Source organism: Mus pahari, chromosome 13, assembly GCF_900095145.1.
Source record: "Mus pahari chromosome 13, PAHARI_EIJ_v1.1, whole genome shotgun sequence".
Lineage (NCBI taxonomy): Eukaryota > Metazoa > Chordata > Mammalia > Rodentia > Muridae > Mus > Mus pahari.
This window is the reverse complement of record NC_034602.1, coordinates 96531344-96553678: the sequence shown is the minus strand read 5'-3', so window position 1 is coordinate 96553678 and position 22335 is coordinate 96531344. Positions and strand designations below refer to the sequence as shown.

The following is a 22335-nucleotide window of genomic DNA, read 5'->3' as shown; positions in this document are numbered from 1 at the left end:
AGAGAGAGAGAGAGAGAGAGAGAGAGAGAGAGAGAGAGAGAGAGAGACTTAGATATAAAAGCGAACATTCAGACTAGAGCTCCAACAGTATCGTATTGGAGCTAGGCCATATAGGAGAGCCAGTCCTAATAGGTATGGAGGAGGGAGGGATAAGGCCTAAGGGAGCTGCCTGAATATTTCTGGAATAGAGAACACAAGATAACCTTGGAGATGTCACTCTCCCTAGCACTTGTGCTTTCAGGCTGAGAGCAACTGCAATGGGAGACCTTTAGGGAAGAGGGGACCTGCATAAATCTGCAGGCACCTAAGGGAAGATTGGTACTGATAAAATCTTTCTGGAATTCCTAAGAACAAGACATTCTCCAACATACTACCACCTAGAAGATGGGCCAAAGCAGCAAGTTAGGGTCCTTACCAGATGTCCAGGATGAGGAGTGTGGCCACGATGGCATAGACGCCGTCGCTGAAAGCTTCCACCCGCTCTTTGCTGAGGGGTGCATGCAGGTCGATACTGAAGGGTTCCACGTTGTGAGCTGGAGACTCCCTGTGGCCTGTAGATATGCCAGGAGAAGAAACTAGCCTTGCTGAGGGACTGTCAGACCAGTGTGGCTACCACTGGCCTCTTTCCCAAGGAGCCAGGAATATACAGGCCAGGAGGGGAAGTGATGCAGAGATGCTTAAGGAGTAAGAAGTACCCAGGACCCTGCAAACAAACCACCAGATATGGGCTGAGCCCAGGAGGGCAAGCCCTGAGCCATCACACACTGATGCCTTGTTCCCACTCAGTGGTCCTTGGGAGTAGCCTGAAATCTGGTAGAACCTTCCAACATGCTTATTGCAGTGCTGTGCAAGGTTACCTACCCATAAACTTGTCTTTGCACCAGGTGGTAGCCTTGCTGATGTGAGGGAGGAAGATGACAGTCACCATCAGCAGGTATGACTGCAGAAAGAAATAACAGGTCAGGGTGGGACTGCTTACACCTCAAGTCCGGTCCCACTCTTCTGCACCCGATGGAAGGGCAACAGAGGAAAAACCAAAGAACTGTCTTTTATGGAAATGAACTGTGTGTAAATGCACAATCCCAAAAAAGGACTGTCATAAGGGACAAGTACACACCAGTCATGTGCTTTCTAATGAATACATAATGAATAGTAACAGCTCAACAACAGAAGGTAAACATTCCAACTAAGAAATTTATGGGAATGCACGTCACCCGTGGCTTCCCTGGTCAAAGTCTGCTTGGCTAGATGCTTCCCATTCAGCATTCTGCTCTGTTTTAATTTAAAAAGTCTCTGGGTTCCCTGGGTCCTACCCACTCAGCTGGTATGTTATCTTCTCAAAAGAAATAGATAACCTGACAGGGCTTTAAGTTTGGCATTTGTAGCAGTCACTGGCCTTCATCAGTCTGCTTAAAACCCTGAATGCTCTTGAAATGCTCACCAAACATTTATTAATTTTTACATATTTAACTTAATTACATATAATTTTTGTTTGTGTACATGTGTACAGGTGCTCATATACTACAGTGTGCATGTGATGGTCAGAGGGCAACTTTCGAGAATTAGTTCTCCCCTTTTCCCATGTATGTTCCAGAAATCAAACTCAGGTCATTAGGTTTGGTGGCAAGTACCTATACCAAATGACCATCTCACCAGCCTGATACCAAACATTTAAAATAACTAGCATTTGTTATTTTTCACTATTAGGATGCTTTGATTAAAACTTCAGCGTACTTTCATAGTGTTTAAGTTGACTCTGCTCAAGCCAGCTTCTACTACCTGCTTTGAAAAAACTGTTTTAGCATCGCCTATTCCTTCTTCTGCTAGCTAGGCTCTTTTTAACTACTTCCTCTGAGAGTCCCAGCACTCACCAAGGGGAAGAAGAAGAGGGAAAAGACAGCTGCAACAAAACACAGTGCTGGGCCACGGAGGACTAGGTGCAGGATATGCCGCCGGGATAGATCCCTATGTGTAGAGCACTGGATTTGTGGATTCAGCAGATGTGGGAAGTGGAAGGCATAGCCCACAATCATTGCCTGTGGTAAAACAAACAAAACAGGCTATAGAGCACCATCAACAAGTAGAGGAAGTGTCACAGCCAGCTAACCCTTGAACTAACATACACATTTCTAGGGGTCAGGAGCAGAGTGTCCCTCCTATATAGCCTCCTACCCTGGGATGTTCTGAGAGTCTGGGGAAAAGAAGAGAGTTGAAACTCTCATTCTGTTCTATGACTGTAAGGCCCTGGGTAAAGACCTGGGCTATCTGGGGTGTAAATCAGGATACTGGCACTTGCCCTACACACCTCAAGGCAAACACATATACATACCCTGTATTCCTACCTGCACAGATCCAATGGCAATTACACACATGCAGAACAGGAAGATGCCCAGGGGCACATCAGGGAATGTTACCATTAGCGAAAACTGTCAAAAGAATCCCCACAAAACCCCCAGGACTATCAGAGCTAGGTTCTGAGATGGTATATAATGAGCTTCCCTCTCTCTGTACTGGACACTGAGCAGAAAACTGTCCCAGTGTAGGGACAATGGTGTGGAGCTGGGGCTAGGTATATTCAATCCTTCAACAGAGCAATTCCACCCACTGCTTCAGAAAAAAGCCTGTGTCATTAGTAATCTTATGTAAAATCCCCTAGATTTGAATTCTCTGCATTATAGCCCTGTATACTTGGTCCAACTTCAGACTATATTAGGATTTTAAATGCTTGTTGATATGTTAATAGGGGTTATGGGGAGAGGCAGGTAGGAGCAAAGAGCCTCAGGGGCACTCTCATAGCCTCTGCCTCCAGCAGCCCAAAGCTCTCTCCTCTACTCAGCCCCAACTACTAGTTGCCGTGCAGTCTCTCCTCTAGTTTGCAGTCCAGGTCTTGAACCCAGGGCTCCATTTCTGAGGACTGTCACACACAGATGTGCTCAGTGAGGAGTGCAGGGTGATGACTGTTACTCACTGTGTAGGGTAGGAGGGTGATAGTCATCATACAGGCCTGTAATAAAGAGAAAGGAGGGAGGTCACAGTCACCAGGCCTGGCGAGGAACACGGTGGGGGGGGGGGGGAACTCCAGGAAGACAGAAGTATATCTATAGAGTTTTAGGGCTAGACTCAATAAGCCTGTGCCCCTGTCCTGGACAGATAGATCCCATGAGCCATCTGAGGAGCTTCTAGGAATAGAAAAATCCAGGCTGTGGGAGGACTAAATCATAACTAAGCTCATTTTTCAAAACAACAGTAACTTACCAGGTTGAGCAAGGCAAGTGTATCATCTATTTTTCCAACAACCTGGAACAACCTAAAGTTAGGAGAAAGAAAAGATGGGCCATCATTCAAATATGGCTCCGTAATATTAAAATTAAAATGCATCTCCCACAGTATTTTCTAGTTAAAATATCATTGAAGATGTCACTTTTGATCCCCCGACTTAGTGGGACTCATGTGACTTAGTAGGCTAAGGTGCTATCAAGCCAGGGTATTGGAGTTTGATGCCTAAACCCACATGAATGGGGTAAAGAACTAAATTCTACACGCTATCCTGGTGCTATTCTACACGCTATCCTGATGCTGGTGCACACTTACATGCATTCATCTACACATGCACAAAATAACATGTGATTTGTAAAAATATAAATACTACCTAATCTATCAAAGTCAGAAAACTTGAAGCAAGCATACTTTATATGTGAAGAACATACCTTTCCCACACACTCTTCCCATTACTTTGCAGAAACAATCTGAAGAAACTACCTGTACAGCTGGTGGCTTTTATGGACAATCTTTTTATAGAAAGCTTTGAGTTAGGGGAGTTTTAACTGTCCAGGGAGTTCCTGCTAAAGGCAGGACTAGCAGTGTGGCTGTGAGTCTCCTGTCCCACGAGTTTTGTCCAGCCACACTTTCTGGAAATAAGCCTCTGGGAATGTGGAGCTAGAGCTCTATCATGCAGTATACTATTTTTAGACATGTCTAAAATCTAGTTTAAAGAAAGGAAGTGCTCTTTTCTTAATTTTCCCCCAAAGATCTCATGTACTGCACCTGTTAGAATTTGTTATTTAACAGAGATAGTTTCATATGGAGAGACTACAATATAAATAGAAAACAAATTGGAACAACTATCCTTGCTCCACGAGCATAGGCCGCCAAGGATCCTAGAGCGTATCATGCCTGGGACCTACAATAGGGTTGCCCCCAACAGTACCTGACCATAGCTCAGATGTCACCTGTCCAACACCAAGGACTTCTTTCTGGACTGGACTCAGCTGAACTGCCATCCCCACTCTAGGAAGCTACCTCTAGCTCATGGCAGTGACACAGGCTCATTTGGGCTTAAATCTTCCTTAATAAGCCAAACTGAAGGGACTTCAACCCTAGAGGTAGCTGGCTACCTGCTGGTTCTAAGCTCATGTGTATAAGAGAACACTCAAAGCAAGCCACAGAATAGCTCTATTAAGTTCTTTCTTCATGGGCCCCCCAAGCCTCAGAACCTGACTGTCAATGTGTTCCACAGAAGGTGTGGCCCTGGTAAAAGAACCATGAAGCTAGTATAGGGAAGGTTGGCCAAAGCTACAGGGAGACCAAAAGGATAAGCCTGCACAGGATTTGAAACATCGATCACCATCATCTTGCTGAGAACAAGTGTGTAACATGAAACACACGCCGCATTTTTAAATAGCAGTGAGCGGAATGCATACCTTTAATCCCAGCACTTAGGCAGCAGAGGCAGGATTTCTGAGTTCAAGGCCAATCTGGTATTTCTTCCCCCTCCATACACACACACACACACACACACACACACACACACACACACACACACACCCCTGCAAGTTTTTCTGTACCTTGAGCATTCTCTGGAGAATATTTCCTTTGAACATGCTAATCTGCTGCCAGGAATGTAACACCCACATGCCCAGCTCTTCCTATAGAAGCCTCCTGTCCCCCTGCCTGTCTGGCATTCAGTGGTCAGGGGTTAATGCAGCTTTGGAGCCCCGTGTCCTGGGATCCTAAAGAGCCTTATTCTTCCCTAGGACAAAACTCAGGCATCAGAATGTAATCTGTAGGCTCAGCTTCCATACAGAGAAGGGTTCATAACCATAAACCCTTAAGACATAGCCATTAAGCTTGTCTCTTCTCTGCTATGTTCTATTCTGGTCTTCCAATGAGTCTAGCAGGTGGATACTTTTCTGCCTCTCCCAACAGACAGGAAAAGGGGGAGGGTGGTGGTGTAGAGCCAGGTCTTCTTTGGAACAATCTTGACCATGTTGTACTGTCCTGAGTATAAGTCTCTGAGAATCAGAGGCCAGGGTGGGAAGAGGTAGCTCCCCTGGGACACAACATGTGAACCGAGAGGCCCACGGATACCAAGAATAATACATCTCTGTAGTACTGTAACAGTCCATGTCTTTTGCCTACCCTGAGTAAATCATGACAATGAGAACTGTGTTATAGGTCTAATTTCCTACCTGGTATGTGCTGTCCAGGCCACAGTTATGATTAGAAATGTCATGAGGTAGACTGCAATCCTAGTTGCTAGGAGTTTCTGTATACTTTTGTCAAACTGCTGTATGAAAAGAATACTGCTATCAGAACAAAGTAACACATGATCCAACAGTGGTCATTTCAATGGCAAGACTTACCCTATAGCACAGTGAGACATTTAGGAAGGCAACACAGTCTATGTCTGCTCTGAGTCTAATCTCACTTTACCAAACTTACGCCACACTACAGTAGTATTGTGACCATACTTTAGAGAAAAACCTCAGCAGTTTGGGACCTCCCCAAAGATTTACATCAGCTTGCAGGTATGGCTAGAGCCAGACCTCACTGTTGTGGGGGCTGGCTAGATAGAGCTGCAGCCTGCCTCCCTCAGGATGCATAGTATTCATGAGTCCTGTATGGTGGTATGCAAATCACATGGAATGAAACCAAGAAAGGCACCTCAGTGTCCAAGTCTCAATGTTATTTCACTAGAGAGCCACATGTTGTTGACTCCCATAAAGAAAAAAAAAGCCCATAGAGTTGGATATAAACTAAAAGTCTTTTAGAAAAGCTCTTTGTTACCCATATAGAATGGCTTGGTAGAAGTCTGGGTGGACATGGTTCCTCCTCTTCTCAGTGGAAGATACCAGTGCCTGTCTACCTAGCTAGAAATAAAACCTCCTTTGCCAGAGCCTGTGCTTGAGCCCTGCCCCTCCACTCTGAATACATATCCTTCTCTGAGGAAGTACAGATGACCTGCCCACTCACTAAATTTCCTGCCTTGGGCTCTGCTGCCTACAGATTTGGGGGTTGGCTACCCAAGTCCAGCTCAGATTTTCTTATTGGCCCACTGTACAAACAGATTGTTCCTGTTACCTGTTCTGGTGAGATCTCTGTGTGGGTCACAGGCAGGATCTAAAGGAACAAAGATAAAAATAACCAAGAGATACTTCTTGGGCTAGGGATCCTCAGAGGCAGAAGGTATGTGGGCTCTTGACCATTGCTGGGCAGCCTCCACCTGCATGAAAAGTTTGGGCATCTGAGAATGCTACAGAAATGAGTGGTAGGCTTGAGGCGGGCCCCACACTGACCATGACAGTGGCGATGATGGATAGCAGTGCATCACTGAAGCCCAGCATGCGGTGGGAGCTCTGCGTCCCCTCCTCATTTCTCCTGTGTAGGGATGAATCTCCCTCGGAATCCACTGCCTGCTCCTCGGTCTGGAGCCTGGACATAGTGGGGCCACTAAGTTGTCACAGCAGCCGGGGAAGAAGTATAGCTCTGAGCATATCAGAAGGATGTCTCAACCCTGTAGACTTTAGCCATTTCGATGCAGAGACAAGTGCTAGGTATAGGGGACAAAAAGAGAGACGCTTCACAAGGTAACCTTTCCGGCCTTTCCGGATTTCCAGCCACAGGCTAAGAGTATTAGTATCAGACTCATCAGTGAGCTCTGTGATTGGGGCAATACATTCTCTATTCTCCGTCTTAGTGGGAAAGCTCTGATGATACAAGGTTATAAGCTCAACATAGCATGGTACCATGAAGGGCCTGAAATATGACCCCAAGTTGCCCCTAAAAGCTGCTTTGTCAGCTTGAGTTACCTTGAGTTGCCTATCTCTTGGCTAACAAGAATGTCCCTTAGGGTCATAACTGCTTCAGGTCACAGGGTCTGGAAGAAATTTCCACTTGTCCTAGGTCATGGCAGCAGGAGTTTATGGCGTCAAGTTTCATTACGCACTATAGTGAATTGTTCATGTTTCTCATGATGCTGTTTTAGGTCTCTTGAACGCTACTCAAGCCTCCAATTCCCTACTCTTTCCTCTTGCTTTCAGATTTATTTTCCTTCCAAATAGTGAGATCTGAAGCCACCAAAAAAAAAAAAAAATCCCTTCAACTTCATTCTAGTAATAACATAAAAAGTTACCTGCAATTGCAAGCCCTACTTCCTCCTCTCTGCCTCTTATAAGTGATTCTCTTATAGAAAGGTGCTGTTTCTATGCCAACACTAAATATCCTCTGTCTGGATGGACCTGACTGTCCTACTATTCTGAGACAGTACTCCTCTCTACTGTACTGGAAAGCCTTCACTCTCTCCCATTGGCTTTAGGCTGCTCAAGTCTCCCATCTAAGATCATGTTAACACCACACTGCCCTTTCAGCTCCAACACTCCTCCACAAATCTCCTCAGTTACCTACAGGTACCATCTCTACTTCATCAGTTCTTTATTCCTTCAGGTGTTATCCAAAGCTTCCACTTCACCATTTCTAGGAAACTACTGTTTCACCTACCACATACTTCACTGTATAGTAATGATAATCTTTCATTTCGTTTCTACTTGACTTTTTAAAGAGCAGGTACCCCCCCCCCCAAAGGCGTATTTAATAGCATACAATCATGGGACAGTTAAGATGTTGATTTGGGCTTAAGAATCCATTTTACAGTCCAAACACACATACTCTACCCAAGGCTCTGCTACTTCATGTCTTCAGAAACCATGGAGGTTCGGAGACGGGTGGGGAATCCCATGACTTTGCCTCACCTGAAATGGACAGCTCTAAGTGTTTGACATCACACAAGATTCTGTGTCCAGTGCTGCCAGGTGACTTTTGTATACACGTTGTGAAGCTTTCTCCCCGCCTTTTTAAACTTACGTTTTTACAGTCTTAATACTAGCAACTAGTTCATCCTCCCCCAAATCTGTGTGGACCAAAACATAAGTGTCTGTGGCTCATAGGCTGGCTGCTTGTCTGCAAGATACCTTCCTCTCCTAAACCGGGCATTAGGGACACTTAAGGTGGGCTCCAGGCCTCGCTTTACCTTGAGGCGTCAGGCGCGAGCGGCGGGCTCTGGGGCGGTCCGCAGCGCGCGCCCAACGTCCCGCGACGCTCTAGCCACCGAGGCTGGACCCGGGCCAGCGGAAGCAACCGGACGAGGTTAGGGTCAGATGGCGACAGCCCTACCTCTGTGCCTCCTAGGAGCTTGAGGTCCGTAGGATCGCACCCTCTGCGCCTGCGCCTGCTTCTGGCGCTGCAGAAACACGCGCCCTTCCGCCTGCTGCGTCAGGGCGGGGCCGCGGCGTCGCGACGCAACTCGTTCTCTGATTTACGTCACGGCGCGGGCGGAAGATGGCCGGGTTTTTCGCCAGCAGCTGCTAACCCGGCAGTGCGGAGCTGGAGCCTGGCTCCCGCTGCCGCGGAGCGGCCGACGCCATGTCGCTGCTGCAGTCTGCGCTGGACTTTCTGGCGGGCCCTGGCTCTCTTGGCGGGGCTGCCGGCCGTGATCAGAGTGACTTCGTGGGGCAGACAGTGGAGCTGGGCGAGCTGCGTCTGCGGGTGCGGCGGGTCCTGGCCGAGGGTGAGGCGTAAGGCGTCGCCAGGCCGCGGGAGGCAGGAGCAGCCTAGGAGGGTCGCTGCTGGGGTGTGGTTCGAGTCAGGGCGCGTGACGGTCGCCGCTTTAGGCAGGGACAGCAAGAAGGATCGTGTCCAGGGTGTGAATCAAGTCTGAGACCGAGAGAGTCACGAATGAGGTGTGGGTCAGATCAGGGCCGCGGGGAGTCGGTCTCCCGGCAGGGTCTGCGGGAAAAGACACTGCTGGGATGTAAATCAGGCCATCCCTATGAAGGGACACTGCTGGGGTGTGAATCAGGTCGGAGAAGGGTCTTGCCAGGAAGGGAGACCACAGGGGCTTGTGGGTTAAGGCCTTTAGTGGTGATTGCAGAGGATAGACTGCTTCTGGGTTGAACACTTCCTGGTGGGTAGAGTTAGTAGTACAAGGGTCATGCTAGCAGGTGGTTATCCAGTAAAGGAGGCCTGGGTCTGGAGGGACCACCTCTACTTAGGGCCAGAGCTGTATCTGAGGCATACACAAAAAGATTCAAAGGTGGAGTCAGGTCAGGAGGTGAGCACAATCACTCTGGGGTCATAAGCTGTTATTCTTTGTATCATATCCAGCGTTGTTGTTGCATCCCGAGGACTGTCTTGAGATGGCGGTGCTTGTGCTGCTGAGTTCTGGGGCCTGTGCAGTCTTCCCTTGCTTGGTGAGGTGAATTTTTCTGTAGTGACCTCGTATAAGTTACAGAAAGCAGAGCCCGTAGCTGTAACCTTTAAGAACCTTGCTTGGTAATTCCATAGTTACGTGTCTTGAGGTCAGTCTAAGTTTGTAGCTTCTTCACACAGGATCTGTAATCAGCCTGTGTGGGGGAATCCTGTTTTCTCTTTTATGATTTTTTTTTTTAAGATTTACTTTTTTTTAATGGTGTTTTGCCTGCCTCTGTCTCTGGACATTATCTATATGTATTGCCTGCTGAGACCAGAAGAGGACATGGATCCCCTGGAAATGGAGTTAGAGACAGTTGTTAACCTCCGTGTGGTTGCTAGGAATCCAGTGTTGCTCCTCTCCTCTGCAAGAGCAGTAAATCTTAACTTTAGCCACTCACTGTGCTTCTGTTTGTTTGTTTGTTTGTTTGTTTTTGTGTGTGTGTCCATCAGTATCTAGGAATATGCCAGATCTCTGGTTCAAGGAGAAGAGTGGCCTGACTCAGGTCTGAAGTAGCTCTCAGGATTGGAGAATCTTCTTGTTAAGGTTGTCCATGACATTTGTGATTAGCAGGAGCAGGGAACTTGTTTAACATTCTTTCTTTACTATGGAAAGCAGAGGTGATGTTTTGATAGTAGCTTGTCATACATATTCTCCACTGTGATTGTACATAGATTTGGATGTGATTTTGGTAGAAGATCTATGGTGCTTTTCCCTCCAGAGATGGGTTTAGGACCTCCACTAATAGTCTGATATGTGATATTCCCTTTCATCTGTTGAAATGACAAAGATGATGCCAGATTGGTTTGTTCATTCTGAAGATATCCAGGCAGTTGACTGAGTTCTTTGAAAAATTCAACCCTGAACTGATGGCACAGGCCTGTAACCCTAGCTTCTTGGGAGTTTGAGGCTGGTACATTCCAACTTCAGGGTCTGTCTGGACTACAGGTAGGATTCAAAGCCAATCTGGGCAAGTTAGTAAGATGCTGTCTCGAAGAGTAAAAAAGGGCTGGGGATATATATTTTAATGGCATAGCACTTGCTTAACATGTATGAGGCCCTGGGTTTAATCCACAAACCAGAAGGGAAAAGAGGAAGAGAAGAGACGGACGGACTTGGTTTCCTTTCTTATAGAATGTAAAATAAGACACATATTCAGCTAGTAGAAGGAAGAGGCAGCTTGGGTGCGGCAGTACAATAAATAGTGTGAATTCCAGAGTAGCTGGAAGACCTGCTTCTATAAAAGGGAGCCAGGAGAAGATGGCTGGCTGTGTGCTGTACCCACCTGGCCAAGAGGCCATCTCTAGTGGGATATGGTTCCGATTGCTAGGAGAGGGAGGTTGTGTAAAACAGGAAGCTTACTCAAACCACATCTAAGCCAGGATGAAAAAAAAACAAAAACCAGGAAGTGTGGGCAGCCACTGTCTCTGTAGAGGGCAGCTCTTTGCCTCTGCTCTCTGGCCCAGCCAGGAATAAAAATAATCACTGCAATTGTAAGCCATAGTTTTCTTCTTTTTGTACTTAATATGATATTTTAAGGCTTTTTTTTTTTTTCTAAATTGAGACAGTAAGGAATCTGTAGTATTTTGCATAGATTACTTAAATGAGTTTCTTGAGCAGCAGCCATAGACCATGGGCCATTGGGATTTATGTTCTCTTACAAGAGTATGAGGGAGGTTTTTAACAACTTCAGAACTTTTCAGGTTCACAAAGATATCCTTATATCATAGGATGGTCCCGGAGAGGCCGAGAAAAGTTTCTATACTCAAATAAATTGCTCTGTCTCTAAATGAATAAATATTCTCATTGTAGGCAAATTGCTTCTATCAGTTTGTATCAGGTTTTGTCACAGGAATTTATGATAAACCCAGCTTAGTTGTCAAACGGTTTTTATAGTTATTATTAATTTGATACTGGAGTGTGAAATAAGTTGTTAGGCAGAACCATAAAGCCAGATAGCTTTATACTCATTTTGGAATTTGTCCTAAGTCTTCACTAATTTTCTTTTAATTTATGTTTATGACTGTGCCCGTATGTATGCACTGTGTGCATCCATGATATCGGTGGAGGTCAGAAGACGGTATCTGATTCCCAGAAATTAGACTTAAGGAGGGTTATGACCAGCCACATGGTTGCTTGGAACGGAACCTGGGTTCTCTGTGAGAGCAAGAGTGCTTTTAATGCTGAGCCGTCTCTCCAGCCCGATTTTTGTATCTTGATTTTGTGTCCTATAGCCCTCCTGTATTATAGTTTGTTCCTCTCTTTTCTTTTTGGTTTAGTGGGGGGCATGTCATGGCTGGCATGTGGTCAGAGAGTGACTTGCAACTGTCCCTTATCTCTTTCCACAATGCTGATTCTTGGGATTGAACCCAGGTCGTAAGGCTTAGTTGCAAGCTCCTTTATTTACTGAGCCAGCCATCTTGCCAACCTGCTTATTTGCTTCCATTCTTCTCTTCCCTTTCCCTCTATTCTCTCCTTTCTCTCTTCCTCCCTCCCTCCCTCTCTTTTTCCCTCTAATATTTTTTTTTGAGATTTCACTAAGTATGCTGCATGAAAGATGGTGCTAATCTGCACCATCTTTACATCTTTTGTGATTTGGAAGCCTTTGATTTTTCTTTTGTCTAATTGCATCAGCAAAAGGATCTTGTATAATACTGATTATCAGTGATGTAAATATGCACCTTGGCCTTCATCCTGATCTCATTTTACCACTAATACTGCTGCTGTTGGTCCTTTAGGGACATTCTTTATAATATTGAGGAAGTTTCTTCCTAGTCTTGGTTTACTGGCAATTTAAAATTTTTATGATGGGACTGTGTATTTAAAGGAAGCATTGGGAAGGCTTAGTTAAAGAATGTGAATTCAGAGCCAACATAGCAACCTTGTTTTTGTTTTTTAAAGATTTATTTATTTAATCTATGAGTGTCCTATCTACACATACACCTGCATGCCAGGTCATATTAAAGATGGTAAGCCATCATGTAATTGCTGGAAGGTCAGCTCAGGACCTCTGGAAGAGGCCAATGCTCTTAACCACAAAACCATCTCTCCAGCCCTTCAACTTGTTTGAAAAAAGCAAAACATCAGTTCTTTGATTCATCTTTATGAGTGCTATTGGTCTATTTTTTTTTCTCTTAGACTGTCAGGGCAGCACAATCTACTTTTTTCCTCTGGGTGTTGATTTTTTTCCTACTTGCATTAGCCTTCCTTGGCATTTGGTAACCCAGGTAGAATTCATCCGTGTTACTTGTTTTCAGGATACTTGCTTTTTATTTTCCAGGTTCCCTGTTTCTATGTGTGGATGCAAATTACACTTTCCCTTTCTATCTCTGAGCAGAAGGTATAAAGAGCTGTGACATAGAAATTGGGCTGCAGTTTTTTTGTAGGAAGCACTTACTATGTGTGGCCAAACTTTGGTTTGTAATTTATTTAGTAAAGGTATTTCTAAGTTTAAGTCATAGCACTGACCAACAATTCTTTTTTTCAGGAGGGTTTGCTTTTGTTTATGAAGCTCAAGATCTGGGAAGTGGCAGAGAGTATGCATTAAAGGTAATTAATGACAAATAATTTTATGGGGATTTTAGTTTATCGTAAAGGTATCTTGGATTATTTTCAAGAATGCATCTCTTTTATTCTGTACATATCAGTCAGTTTCAGTCTGTTAATCCTTGTCTCCTCCATGTTCTCCGGGCTTCACCTTTATGCTCACAGCTCTAACTTGGGTTGAGAGCTCTCTTAGGAGCTCCCTGTCTTATCTGGGGACATGGTCGGCTTTGAAGGGAGGAGTGGGAGCACCCTTCTGGACCTCATCCGTATTACTCCACATGTCAAAATAAGGGACCAGGAATTTGAAGAGTACAGAAACCACTTACCTAATTTACATTTATGGCATCTGTGAATAGAATTAAAGTAATGTGGTAGGAAGGGATCTCTAGATCTCGATGCCCAGTTAGGCAGCTCTGATTTTTATCCTGAGACATAGCAGTAGGTCCAGCTCTGCCTTGATGGGCAAGCAGGGGACCCTTTTCTTGTCAAGGGTGGGACATAGTGGACCCTTAGATTAGGGCTTGTTTTGGCAGTCCATCTTGAATGCATATGTTTGCTAGGTATATATTTTATCTCCTTGTTTGCCTTGTTTTACTCTGGCCTGTTTTTACTTTTCCTTGGGTCTTTGAAGTATAAAGATCATTCAAGGTTTCTAAGCTTCTGTGAGAACAGATGATCTAATCCAGGTAAATGGTGTGCTATGCTCCTTGAGATTTGGTGTCCTTTAGACACAGTTTCATTCTCCCGGGTGTTTTATCTGTTAAACAGAAGGTACAAAGACTTCAATCTGTGTGCTATTCCCTGACAGAGATTACTATCCAATGAAGAGGAAAAGAACAGAGCCATCATTCAGGAAGTTTGTTTCTTGGTATCCTTTTCCTGAGACTGAAAGTTGCTGCCATGACTGTGTCAGACTTGACACAGTTACCAGGAGACCCCTGTGATAAATTAAAGTCAGCCTTTTGCTTTTACCAGACTTCTATAGACATTTCTCATGCAGAGGATTTTTCTGTTATTCATTGTCCTAGTCAAAGTAGAAATCTCCTAGGTGTTAGGAAATGGGTTGCTGGGCCTGCTGTTTCAGTCTTTGAGGTCTCCATGCTAAGCAGATAGGTCAGTTATCACAAAGAGAGTCCCACTTTGTCCCTCTGATGACCTAGGCAAGGACTATAAGGATACTACCATATCAGTGTGCCTCAGTGTGGCACCCCGATGCACTCCTCACCCTGTACAAATGGCACATAACAACTTTTCTTGCCTAGTCTCTTTTACTACATAATGTATACCTATAAGGCATAGTCTCTGCTGCAGATAGAATTTGCTTCCTTTTCTTTTTAGATTCTACTCTGTGCTGTCTGATAGCCTAATGACTGCTTGATCTTTGAATGTGGACAGTTACTCCTCACCATCTTCCTGTTGTGGAGCCCAGAGGGCTTCTGGCTCTGTCTCTCTGACCCGCTCATATCTAGCATTTCCACTAGCTTCCTCCCACACTCTTCACCTTCTCACTGTCCTTATGTGTTCCTCCCTCACCATTCTGGTCAGATGCCCATATATGCTAAGGCATAAGTCAATTTGGGTATCATGACATTGGTTTCTTAACACTTATGAATGTTTATTTTTAAGTGCACAGAGTTGTGGACGTATTTATTCACATTCTTCTTTAACAAGACATGCAGAAAAAACTTTCTGGCCACCCCAATATTGTCCAGTTCTGCTCTGCAGCATCCATAGGAAAAGAGGAATCGGACACTGGGCAGGCTGAGTTCCTCCTGCTTACGGAGCTTTGTAAAGGTAAAGTGCCTTGAAGTTTAAGTGCTTTCTGACGTGTTTGAACAGTTGTTAAATACTCCCAATATGTTGTGAAAATGCATTGGTCTTGACTGAAAGAACCAGCCAGCTAGCCACTGATCTTGGTGTTGGTTGGAATATGCATTTGTGTGTCCTTCATAGATCATAGGTTCTTGTTTGTTCGTTTGTGTGTTTTGAGACAGTCTCATGATATAGGTCTGTTTGACCTGGAACTTGCTATGTAGACCAGACTAGTGTTGAAATCACAGATACCTACATACCTCTGGAATTAAAGGTGTGCTACCATGCTTGGCCTTAGGCTGCAGGTTCTGAAGAACAGGGTCTCATCATGTTTTCTCCTGAAACAGGATGAGTAGGCACACAATGGAACCTCAAATGTCCTCATATGTAAACTGAAAAAGATCAACATTGGCACATAAGTGGTATATCCTTAGGTAGTGCAGATCGTGGTTTGTTTTGAGAGGAAAGGAGGAATCACTTAGTGGGGAGGTAGCCTTATCAAGCTCAAACCTGAGAAAGTATCAGGAGGACTTTTTGATCCATTGGCAGGCCTGTAGGTAGGACATACCTCAGGTAGATTTCTAGGGACAGTGGTTGCGTGGATGACTATGGGTAATGCTTAGCAAGTTTTTACTTGCTGGGTATGGTATTGCATTCCTGTAATTCTAGCAGTGGGGAGTTAAACCCCATACTCTGGCTGTGAAGTGGAATTGACCACTCAAAAGTAGCAAACTCTACCACACAGAACTCTGCTGCTGTCTGCCAGAATGCTATGTAATTCCTAGTGTGGTCTGAAGTGTGTGATGCATATGCTGAGGGAAAACTATGGTACAAGTGGCTGCTTGTGTGTCCACCTAAGCAATGAGTATTGGGAGAGAAGAGGTCAAGAGAGACCAAGGATCAGCAGGGAGACTTGAGACAGGGAGCCTACGGAAGGAATCCCAACCTTGTTAGATCCACTGCACATAAGCCAGTGATCATGAAAAATTGTATTGTGATGACTGGAGTAGAGACAAGCCAATAGCAGACAGATGAGAACAGAGGAGAAAGCTAGAGACAATGAGTGAATATATTGGGGAAAGGAGCAGAAATGGATTATCTAGCTGATAGGGAGAGGTGTTGAGTGGGTGTGTAGAAGCCACAGATGAGCCAGTAGGATCTTTCTGCCAAGTGGAGGAGGGTGGGGATTTGTGCAGGTCACATGTAGGATCTTAGTTGTCAGAAGCAAGAGGCTGAGTATGCAGCACCGACTCCTTTCTACATGGCTGGAAGCCCTGGGATGTTAGTTCCTACTGAGGCAGGGCATTCTCCTCCAATCCTCTCTACTTCTGCAGGTCCTCACCTAGTCCCTGTCAAACTTACTCAGTAACCTGGTCCATCTGTTGGCAAAGTCATACATACCACTGTGCATAGAGGTCAGGAGGCTGTGAAATCTGGATCTATCTGACTAAGGACTGCCAGGGAGAGAAATGAATTAACTACATCTCAATTGGCATATATCCAGATAATTTGCTCAACTTTTTAAATCTAAAGTTTTAAATTTAATGAAAACATAAAAGTTCAGTGAATGGATACATTAGATTTGCTAATTTGAAACATTTTTCTTGTAGTTGATTTATGTTTCTCCTTGGTCTTGCTTTTCTTTCTGTTTAAGACAAGCTGCAAACATCAAGATCAGTAAAAGTGGGTGCATGCGTGTTATTTTGTTTGTTTTTTAAGGCCGCCTCACTCTGGCCAAGGTTGGCCTGGAACTTGAATCAGTCTTCCTGTCTTGGCCTCATGAGGGCTAGGATTATAGGCCTGTCTTACTCCTCCCTCAAAACCAAAACTTACTGTTCACGTGTATTGTCTGAGAGCAGGGACCTCTCCTGTTACAGTTGCAGACTGAGACTGTTCACCAGACTCTTACTTTGGATATAGTATATAGTTTATGATTAGCCAGAATGTCTTCCTAATGTCTCACCCAGCCCCCAACAAAGTTCTTCGTGGTTTCTTAAGTTGTAGTCAGTTTGAGTCTGTTTTCTGAGCAACCCTAGGCCATTTCTTTACAAGCTAGAAAGGTGCCAGCTCTAGTGATCCGGCCTCCAGCTTAGAATTCTTGGGATGGAAAGAAACCCTGTCCCTGTGCTAGGTAGTGTAAGAGGCTGATTTGTCCAGTCTGCTACATTTTGTCTTCATGGATTCCTGTTGTTCCTGCTATATTCGGTTATAAAAGAACATATGCTCATTGAAAAAGTAAAAGTAAGATTGATGACTGCTATTGAATAATCAATTAGGGATCATCCTAAGGAAGACTAATACTGCCTTTCTCAGTAGTCTCTAGTCTGTAGTTCTTTGTTTAGGGTTGAGGCCCCTTGAAATTTCCCCCTTCCTCCTTAGTATGTCTATTAATATTATTATTGTTTGGATATTGTTTAGTCAGCTATATTGTTTCAGCATCATGGATATAGCATGTCATTTCTACAGATCACAATCTCACAGCAATCTGTCTTCCCATTCCTTTAATTCACTCTGAAATCACATATAAGCAAACAAAACTAAGTGAATTTAGCAGGTTGTATTTATGAGTGTATACACACACACACACACACACACACGTAATAATAGAGGCTAGGAATTTTAGAGTAAGGGGTAGACAGAGAGTAAGGAGCAGGCATAGGAGGTAACAGAGGGAGAAAAGGGAAGGAGGATAGTATATAATTATATTTTAATTTAAAATATTAAGGGAAAAAGCACAAGGAGGAGGTAGAAGCAAGAATTAAATAGATCCTATGAAAGTGAGGTTTTACTCTGTATTTTTCTTGTTAAAACCATAACTGTACCAAACATGTATTGCTGCTGGTAGTGTTCCCCCATCCCTCATATATAATAAGACTCAGTAGATGCCTGCTATGTGTAGTACCAAACCATGCACAACAACATTGCAGTACTGCAGCAGTCCACCTGATAACCAGGAAGTCACTATAGGCGGTAGTGACAGTAGAACTTATGCAATGGTGATTAACTATTTATGACCTCCCTCCTTTGTCATTTATGAGATCAGAAAGTTTTTATATGATGCAAATCTTGGTATTTGGAAATCATGGTTTGAAAGATTTGGACAATATCTGTGAGAAGCTCATTGTCTTTGCTGTTTTCTGAGGTGGTGGAGGTGTAAAAGGAGTGGATTCAGGTGCTGTCTTTAAAGAGGGTAATGTGGGAGTCAGAAAGGTCCAACCTGCTACATTTTCTCTTTCACATATATAAGTGTATGGTATACATGTTTATATGTGTGTTTGGGTATAAGTGCTTGAAGTTGGCATCTGGTATCTCCTCAGTCACTCTTCTAACCTACATATATTGATGTTTTAAAGTCTCTCATTGAACCCAGGACTCACTCAGCTTGCTCTAGGGATTTCATTTCTACCCACTGTATACTAGGACTTTTTTACAGGCTGCTATATCCACCTATTTTTTTCCTAGGGTTCTAAGGATCTAAATCCGGTCTTCATGCTTGTGTAGCAGTTAACCCACTGAACCAACCAACTCCTGCAATTCCTTCTTGGTAATCAAAAATCATTACCATGTCTTAGTAAGTCTCTATGATAAAACACAGTGACCAAAAGCAACCTGAACAGGAAAGGGCACATTCCATCACTGAAGGAAGTCAGTGCAGTAACTCAAGGCAGGAAACTGGAGGCAGGACTAGATGCTGAAGACACAGAGGAATGTTGCTTATTGGCTTGGTTTGTTACATAACCCAGGACCATCTGACCAGGGGTGGCACCACCCACAATGAGCTGGATCCTCCCATATCAGTCGCTAATTTAAAAAATGCCCCCCACAGACTTGCCTATAGGTCAAGCTGCTGAAGACAATTTTTAAATTCATAGTCCTCTTCCTAAATGACTCTAGCTTGTAATAGGTTGGCAAAAAACTAACCAGCACAACTGACAAATTCATATGCTTTGGAGGGTGTCTCCCAGGTTCCAGGGAGGATACAGATAAGCAACAGTTTGCTTAAAGATGGACACTTCTGGCTTAAAGACTGGACAGGGCCTGCCTGGATTTGGGGCAGAGTTGCTGGACCTCTGATAAATTGGGGAATCCCTCCTCCTCATAGTAGCAGGTACAGAATTTACTAAAGGCAATTTTGAAGTCCTAGGTTGGGCCATGGACCTTTTCTTTAAGTTGATCTTTATACTGTTACAGTCATTGGAACAGTAATCCATCCTTTGTCCAAATGGGCTACTTTTCCTGTATAAAATAAGAGGTTTTTGTTGTTGTTGTTTTGGTTTGGTTTTTGTTTTGTTTTTTAAAGCAGTCTCTGCTGTCTCACACACACACACACACACACACACACACACACACACACACATATATTTAAATACTCTCAAACTGAAGTTGGTAGCATACATAAATCCTATTTTCAGCACTGCAAAAACCAGGTGTATGTACCTGTGATTCCACCATGGAAGAGGAGAGACAGAAGGATCAGAAGTTCAAGGTCATCCTCAGCTACTTACCCAAATTTTATACTTTAAATAAAAAATTTCAAAAGTATAGGTTGAATGGCTCTACAGTTAAGAGTTATTGCTGCTATTGCAGAGGATCCCAGTTTGAGTCCCAGCACCTATGTCAAGCAACTCACAACTGCCTGTAATTCTAACTCTATGGCATCCAGTGCCTTCTTCTGGCCTTAGTGAGATGCCATTACTCATATGCACAAATGTACACACACACATAATTTAAAAAGTGACATATTGAAGTTCATTGTTTAGGGCCTGTGAGATGGCTCAGGGGTAACGGCATCTACTGCTGCACTTGACAATCTGAATTCAACCCTTGAGATTCACATGGTTTAAAAAAAATAAATAAAGGGGGGCAACTTCCATAAATCATCCTCTGACTTCCATACGTCCATTGTCACTCACACCTGCAGTAAAAATTTTTTTTTTTTTTTAAATTTATTTATTTATTATATGTAAGTACACTGTAGCTGTCTTCAGACACCCCAGAAGAGGGCATCAGATCTTGTTTCGGATGGTTGTGAGCCACCATGTGGTTGCTGGGATTTGAGCTCCGGACCTTCGGAAGAGCAGTCGGGTGCTCTTACCCACTGAGCCATCTCACCAGCCCAAGTAAAAATTTTTAAGAGGAAATAAAAATGTATTAAAAAGAAAATATGTGTATTAGGGTTTCACCTGTCTGTCTGTATACCATATGCGTGCCTAGTGCCCATGATAGCTAGAATGTTAGATCTCCTAGAACTGGAGTTATGAATGGTTGTGAGCCACCATGTAGGTGCTAGGAACCAAACCCAAGTCTTCTTAACAATGAGCTTTCTCTTTAACCCCCAAATAAATAAATTTTTAAATTGTCTTGTGGCTTGTTAAGGTTGCATACACGTATAACCCTAGCACTCAGGAAGTTAAAGCATGAGGGTGGCAAGTTTTGAAATCTTGTCTCAAAACAATAAAAATCTCTTAATCACTCAAGAATGAACTATTGAGTGAGCCAATAACATGGTTAAAATTAACATTATGATCAGTCTGACATGGAGCTTAGGTGGACATAACTGCTCCTGCCTCTTGGAGCCTGCTTCTGTTTCACCAGAGTCCCTGGTTCTTTGGAGGACCCCTGTTCCTTTAGGTTTGTGTAGATTCTGTAAATCAAATATGTTAGGAGCAGGAAATGGTCTAATCTTGCCAGAGTTGGGAACCAGAATGGAGTTGCCAGCAGGGAATGATGTAATTCTGAACTGCAGAACTGTGGGGAGTAGGGTTTCTGCTCTGCCTGTGCTGTGCTGTGCTGTGCTGTGCTGTGCTGTGCTGTGCTGTGCTGTGCTGTGAACGAGCCTAGAGCTTCTGCTTTGTGATCAGGTTTTCAGAGACCTTGGTCACTCTCTCTGTTCAACTGTTAGAACTTTTCTCCTGCCTTCAGGGCTTTTTGCATATGATTGCTTTTGCTTCTTGTTTTGTCCCAGGGATGTTCTATGCCTTTTTCCTGCCCCTACTCTCCCCAGAGCAAGAATGGTCCTCATACCCACCCTTTTATTTGTCGTCCTACAGAAGTTGAAGGAATGGCTGGAGTGGTACTGATTGCATATGCACCCTAACTAAGGCCTTAGAAATGCCACTCCTGCCTGGGCTGCTGTACAGAGAGGTAGACTGAACCTATTAATAACTAGGGTATAGCATTCTGAGCCCTATGGTGACTAAATTCACTTGTCTCCTTTAGGACAGCTGGTGGAGTTTCTCAGGAGAGTTGAATGTAAAGGTCCTCTGTCCTGTGACAGCATTCTGAAGATCTTCTACCAGACATGCAGAGCAGTGCAACACATGCACAGGCAGAAACCACCTATCATCCACAGAGATCTCAAGGTACCAGCTGGGTTGCATTGCTAACTGTGTCTCCACACTCTGTTCTCCTGCCTTGGGATAGCTCCCTACTTGTTTGTGTGCCCCTTGTGCTTGATCAGAGCTTTCTGCTCAGCTATTATTCTGATATGCTAAGCTTCCCAGTTGCCTTTCTTACAGAATTGAGGGCATCCAGGTACAGTTCTGACCTTGCTTGGTGGGGAATCACTTAGGTTGAAAGACATCTGTTGTGCTTCTCCAACTGCAGGTGGTGTTGAGTGTACCACAGCCTAGCTGAAGGGGGCACTAGCTTGTCTGGAATTGCTGTATGTAACTTGTATAGCCTGGCTGAGGAGTATAGTCCTATGAATTTATTTCACTTTTTCCTGTTACTAATGAAGTTGAGTGTGATAGCCACCAGCACCTTATTTTTCAGTTTCTTTTCATTTTGCTCTCCCCCCCCATTCTTTTGCCTTTGTAAAATATATTTAGCTCACTGGAACTCCAGACAAGTGTGTGTGTGTGTGTGTGTGTGTGTGTGTAAAAATTTTTTAAAGACTTATTTTATTGGGGTTGGAGTGATGGTTCAGTGGTTAAAACACAGGCTGCTTTTCCAGGGAACCGGGGTTTAATTCCCAGTACCCACATGGCAATTCACAACTGTTTGGGATCTGACACCCTCACACAGACATGAATGGAGGCAAAACACCAGTGTACATAAACTAAACTAAAAATAAATTATGTTTTAAAAGATTTATTTTATATATTTAAGTATTCTATCTTCCTGTATGTATACATGACAGAAGAAGCATCAGATCCCATTATAGGTGTTTATGATCTACTAAATAGTTGCTGGGAATTGAACTCAGAACCTCAAGCAGTGCTCTTAACCACTGAGCCATGTCTCCAGCCCTTCCTGGTATATTCTTGAACAAAATCTTTAAGGTTGTATTGCCATAGCCTAGTGTTCATTTCTCTATTGTGACTTTTTAATTATTATTATTATTATTTTTTTTTTCCGAGACAGGGTTTTTCTATATAGCCCTGGCTGTCCTGGAACTCACTTTGTAGACCAGGCTGGCCTCAAACTCAGAAATCCGCCTGCCTCTGCCTCCC

At 44.0% G+C, this 22335-nt stretch overlaps 2 protein-coding genes across 10 annotated transcripts in view; one reads left to right on the top strand and one right to left on the bottom strand.

The window, feature by feature from the left end:
- Nucleotides 1–8535, bottom strand: part of Tmem175 (transmembrane protein 175) — an 11369-nt gene extending 2834 nt beyond the window's left edge. The window contains exons 1-11 of one of the 7 annotated variants that reach the window (XM_029545345.1): nt 8306–8500; nt 7945–8027; nt 6576–6829; nt 6361–6399; nt 5469–5566; nt 3256–3307; nt 2969–3004; nt 2343–2426; nt 1872–2036; nt 862–940; nt 416–551 (exon numbers count right to left, since the gene is read on the bottom strand). In XM_029545345.1, the coding sequence (XP_029401205.1) occupies nt 416–551; nt 862–940; nt 1872–2036; nt 2343–2426; nt 2969–3004; nt 3256–3307; nt 5469–5566; nt 6361–6399; nt 6576–6719 (833 nt within the window). In that variant the 5' untranslated portion in view covers nt 6720–6829; nt 7945–8027; nt 8306–8500. Of the gene's footprint in view, nt 1–415; nt 552–861; nt 941–1871; nt 2037–2342; nt 2427–2968; nt 3005–3255; nt 3308–5468; nt 5567–6360; nt 6400–6575; nt 8028–8305 lie in introns of all 7 variants that reach the window. The other 6 variants (XM_029545344.1, XM_021210648.2, XM_029545343.1 and 3 more) reach the window with 6 other exon arrangements.
- Nucleotides 8536–8565: 30 nt separating this feature from the next.
- Nucleotides 8566–22335, top strand: part of Gak (cyclin G associated kinase) — a 63497-nt gene continuing 49727 nt past the window's right edge. Inside the window, exons 1-5 of one of the 3 annotated variants that reach the window (XM_021210177.2) lie at nt 8566–8842; nt 13011–13072; nt 13878–13937; nt 14749–14863; nt 21101–21243. In XM_021210177.2, coding sequence (XP_021065836.1) covers nt 8698–8842; nt 13011–13072; nt 13878–13937; nt 14749–14863; nt 21101–21243 — 525 coding nt within the window. In that variant the 5' untranslated portion in view covers nt 8566–8697. Of the gene's footprint in view, nt 8843–13010; nt 13073–13877; nt 13938–14748; nt 14864–18366; nt 18426–21100; nt 21244–22335 lie in introns of those variants that run through there. The other 2 variants (XM_029544928.1, XM_029544929.1) reach the window with 2 other exon arrangements.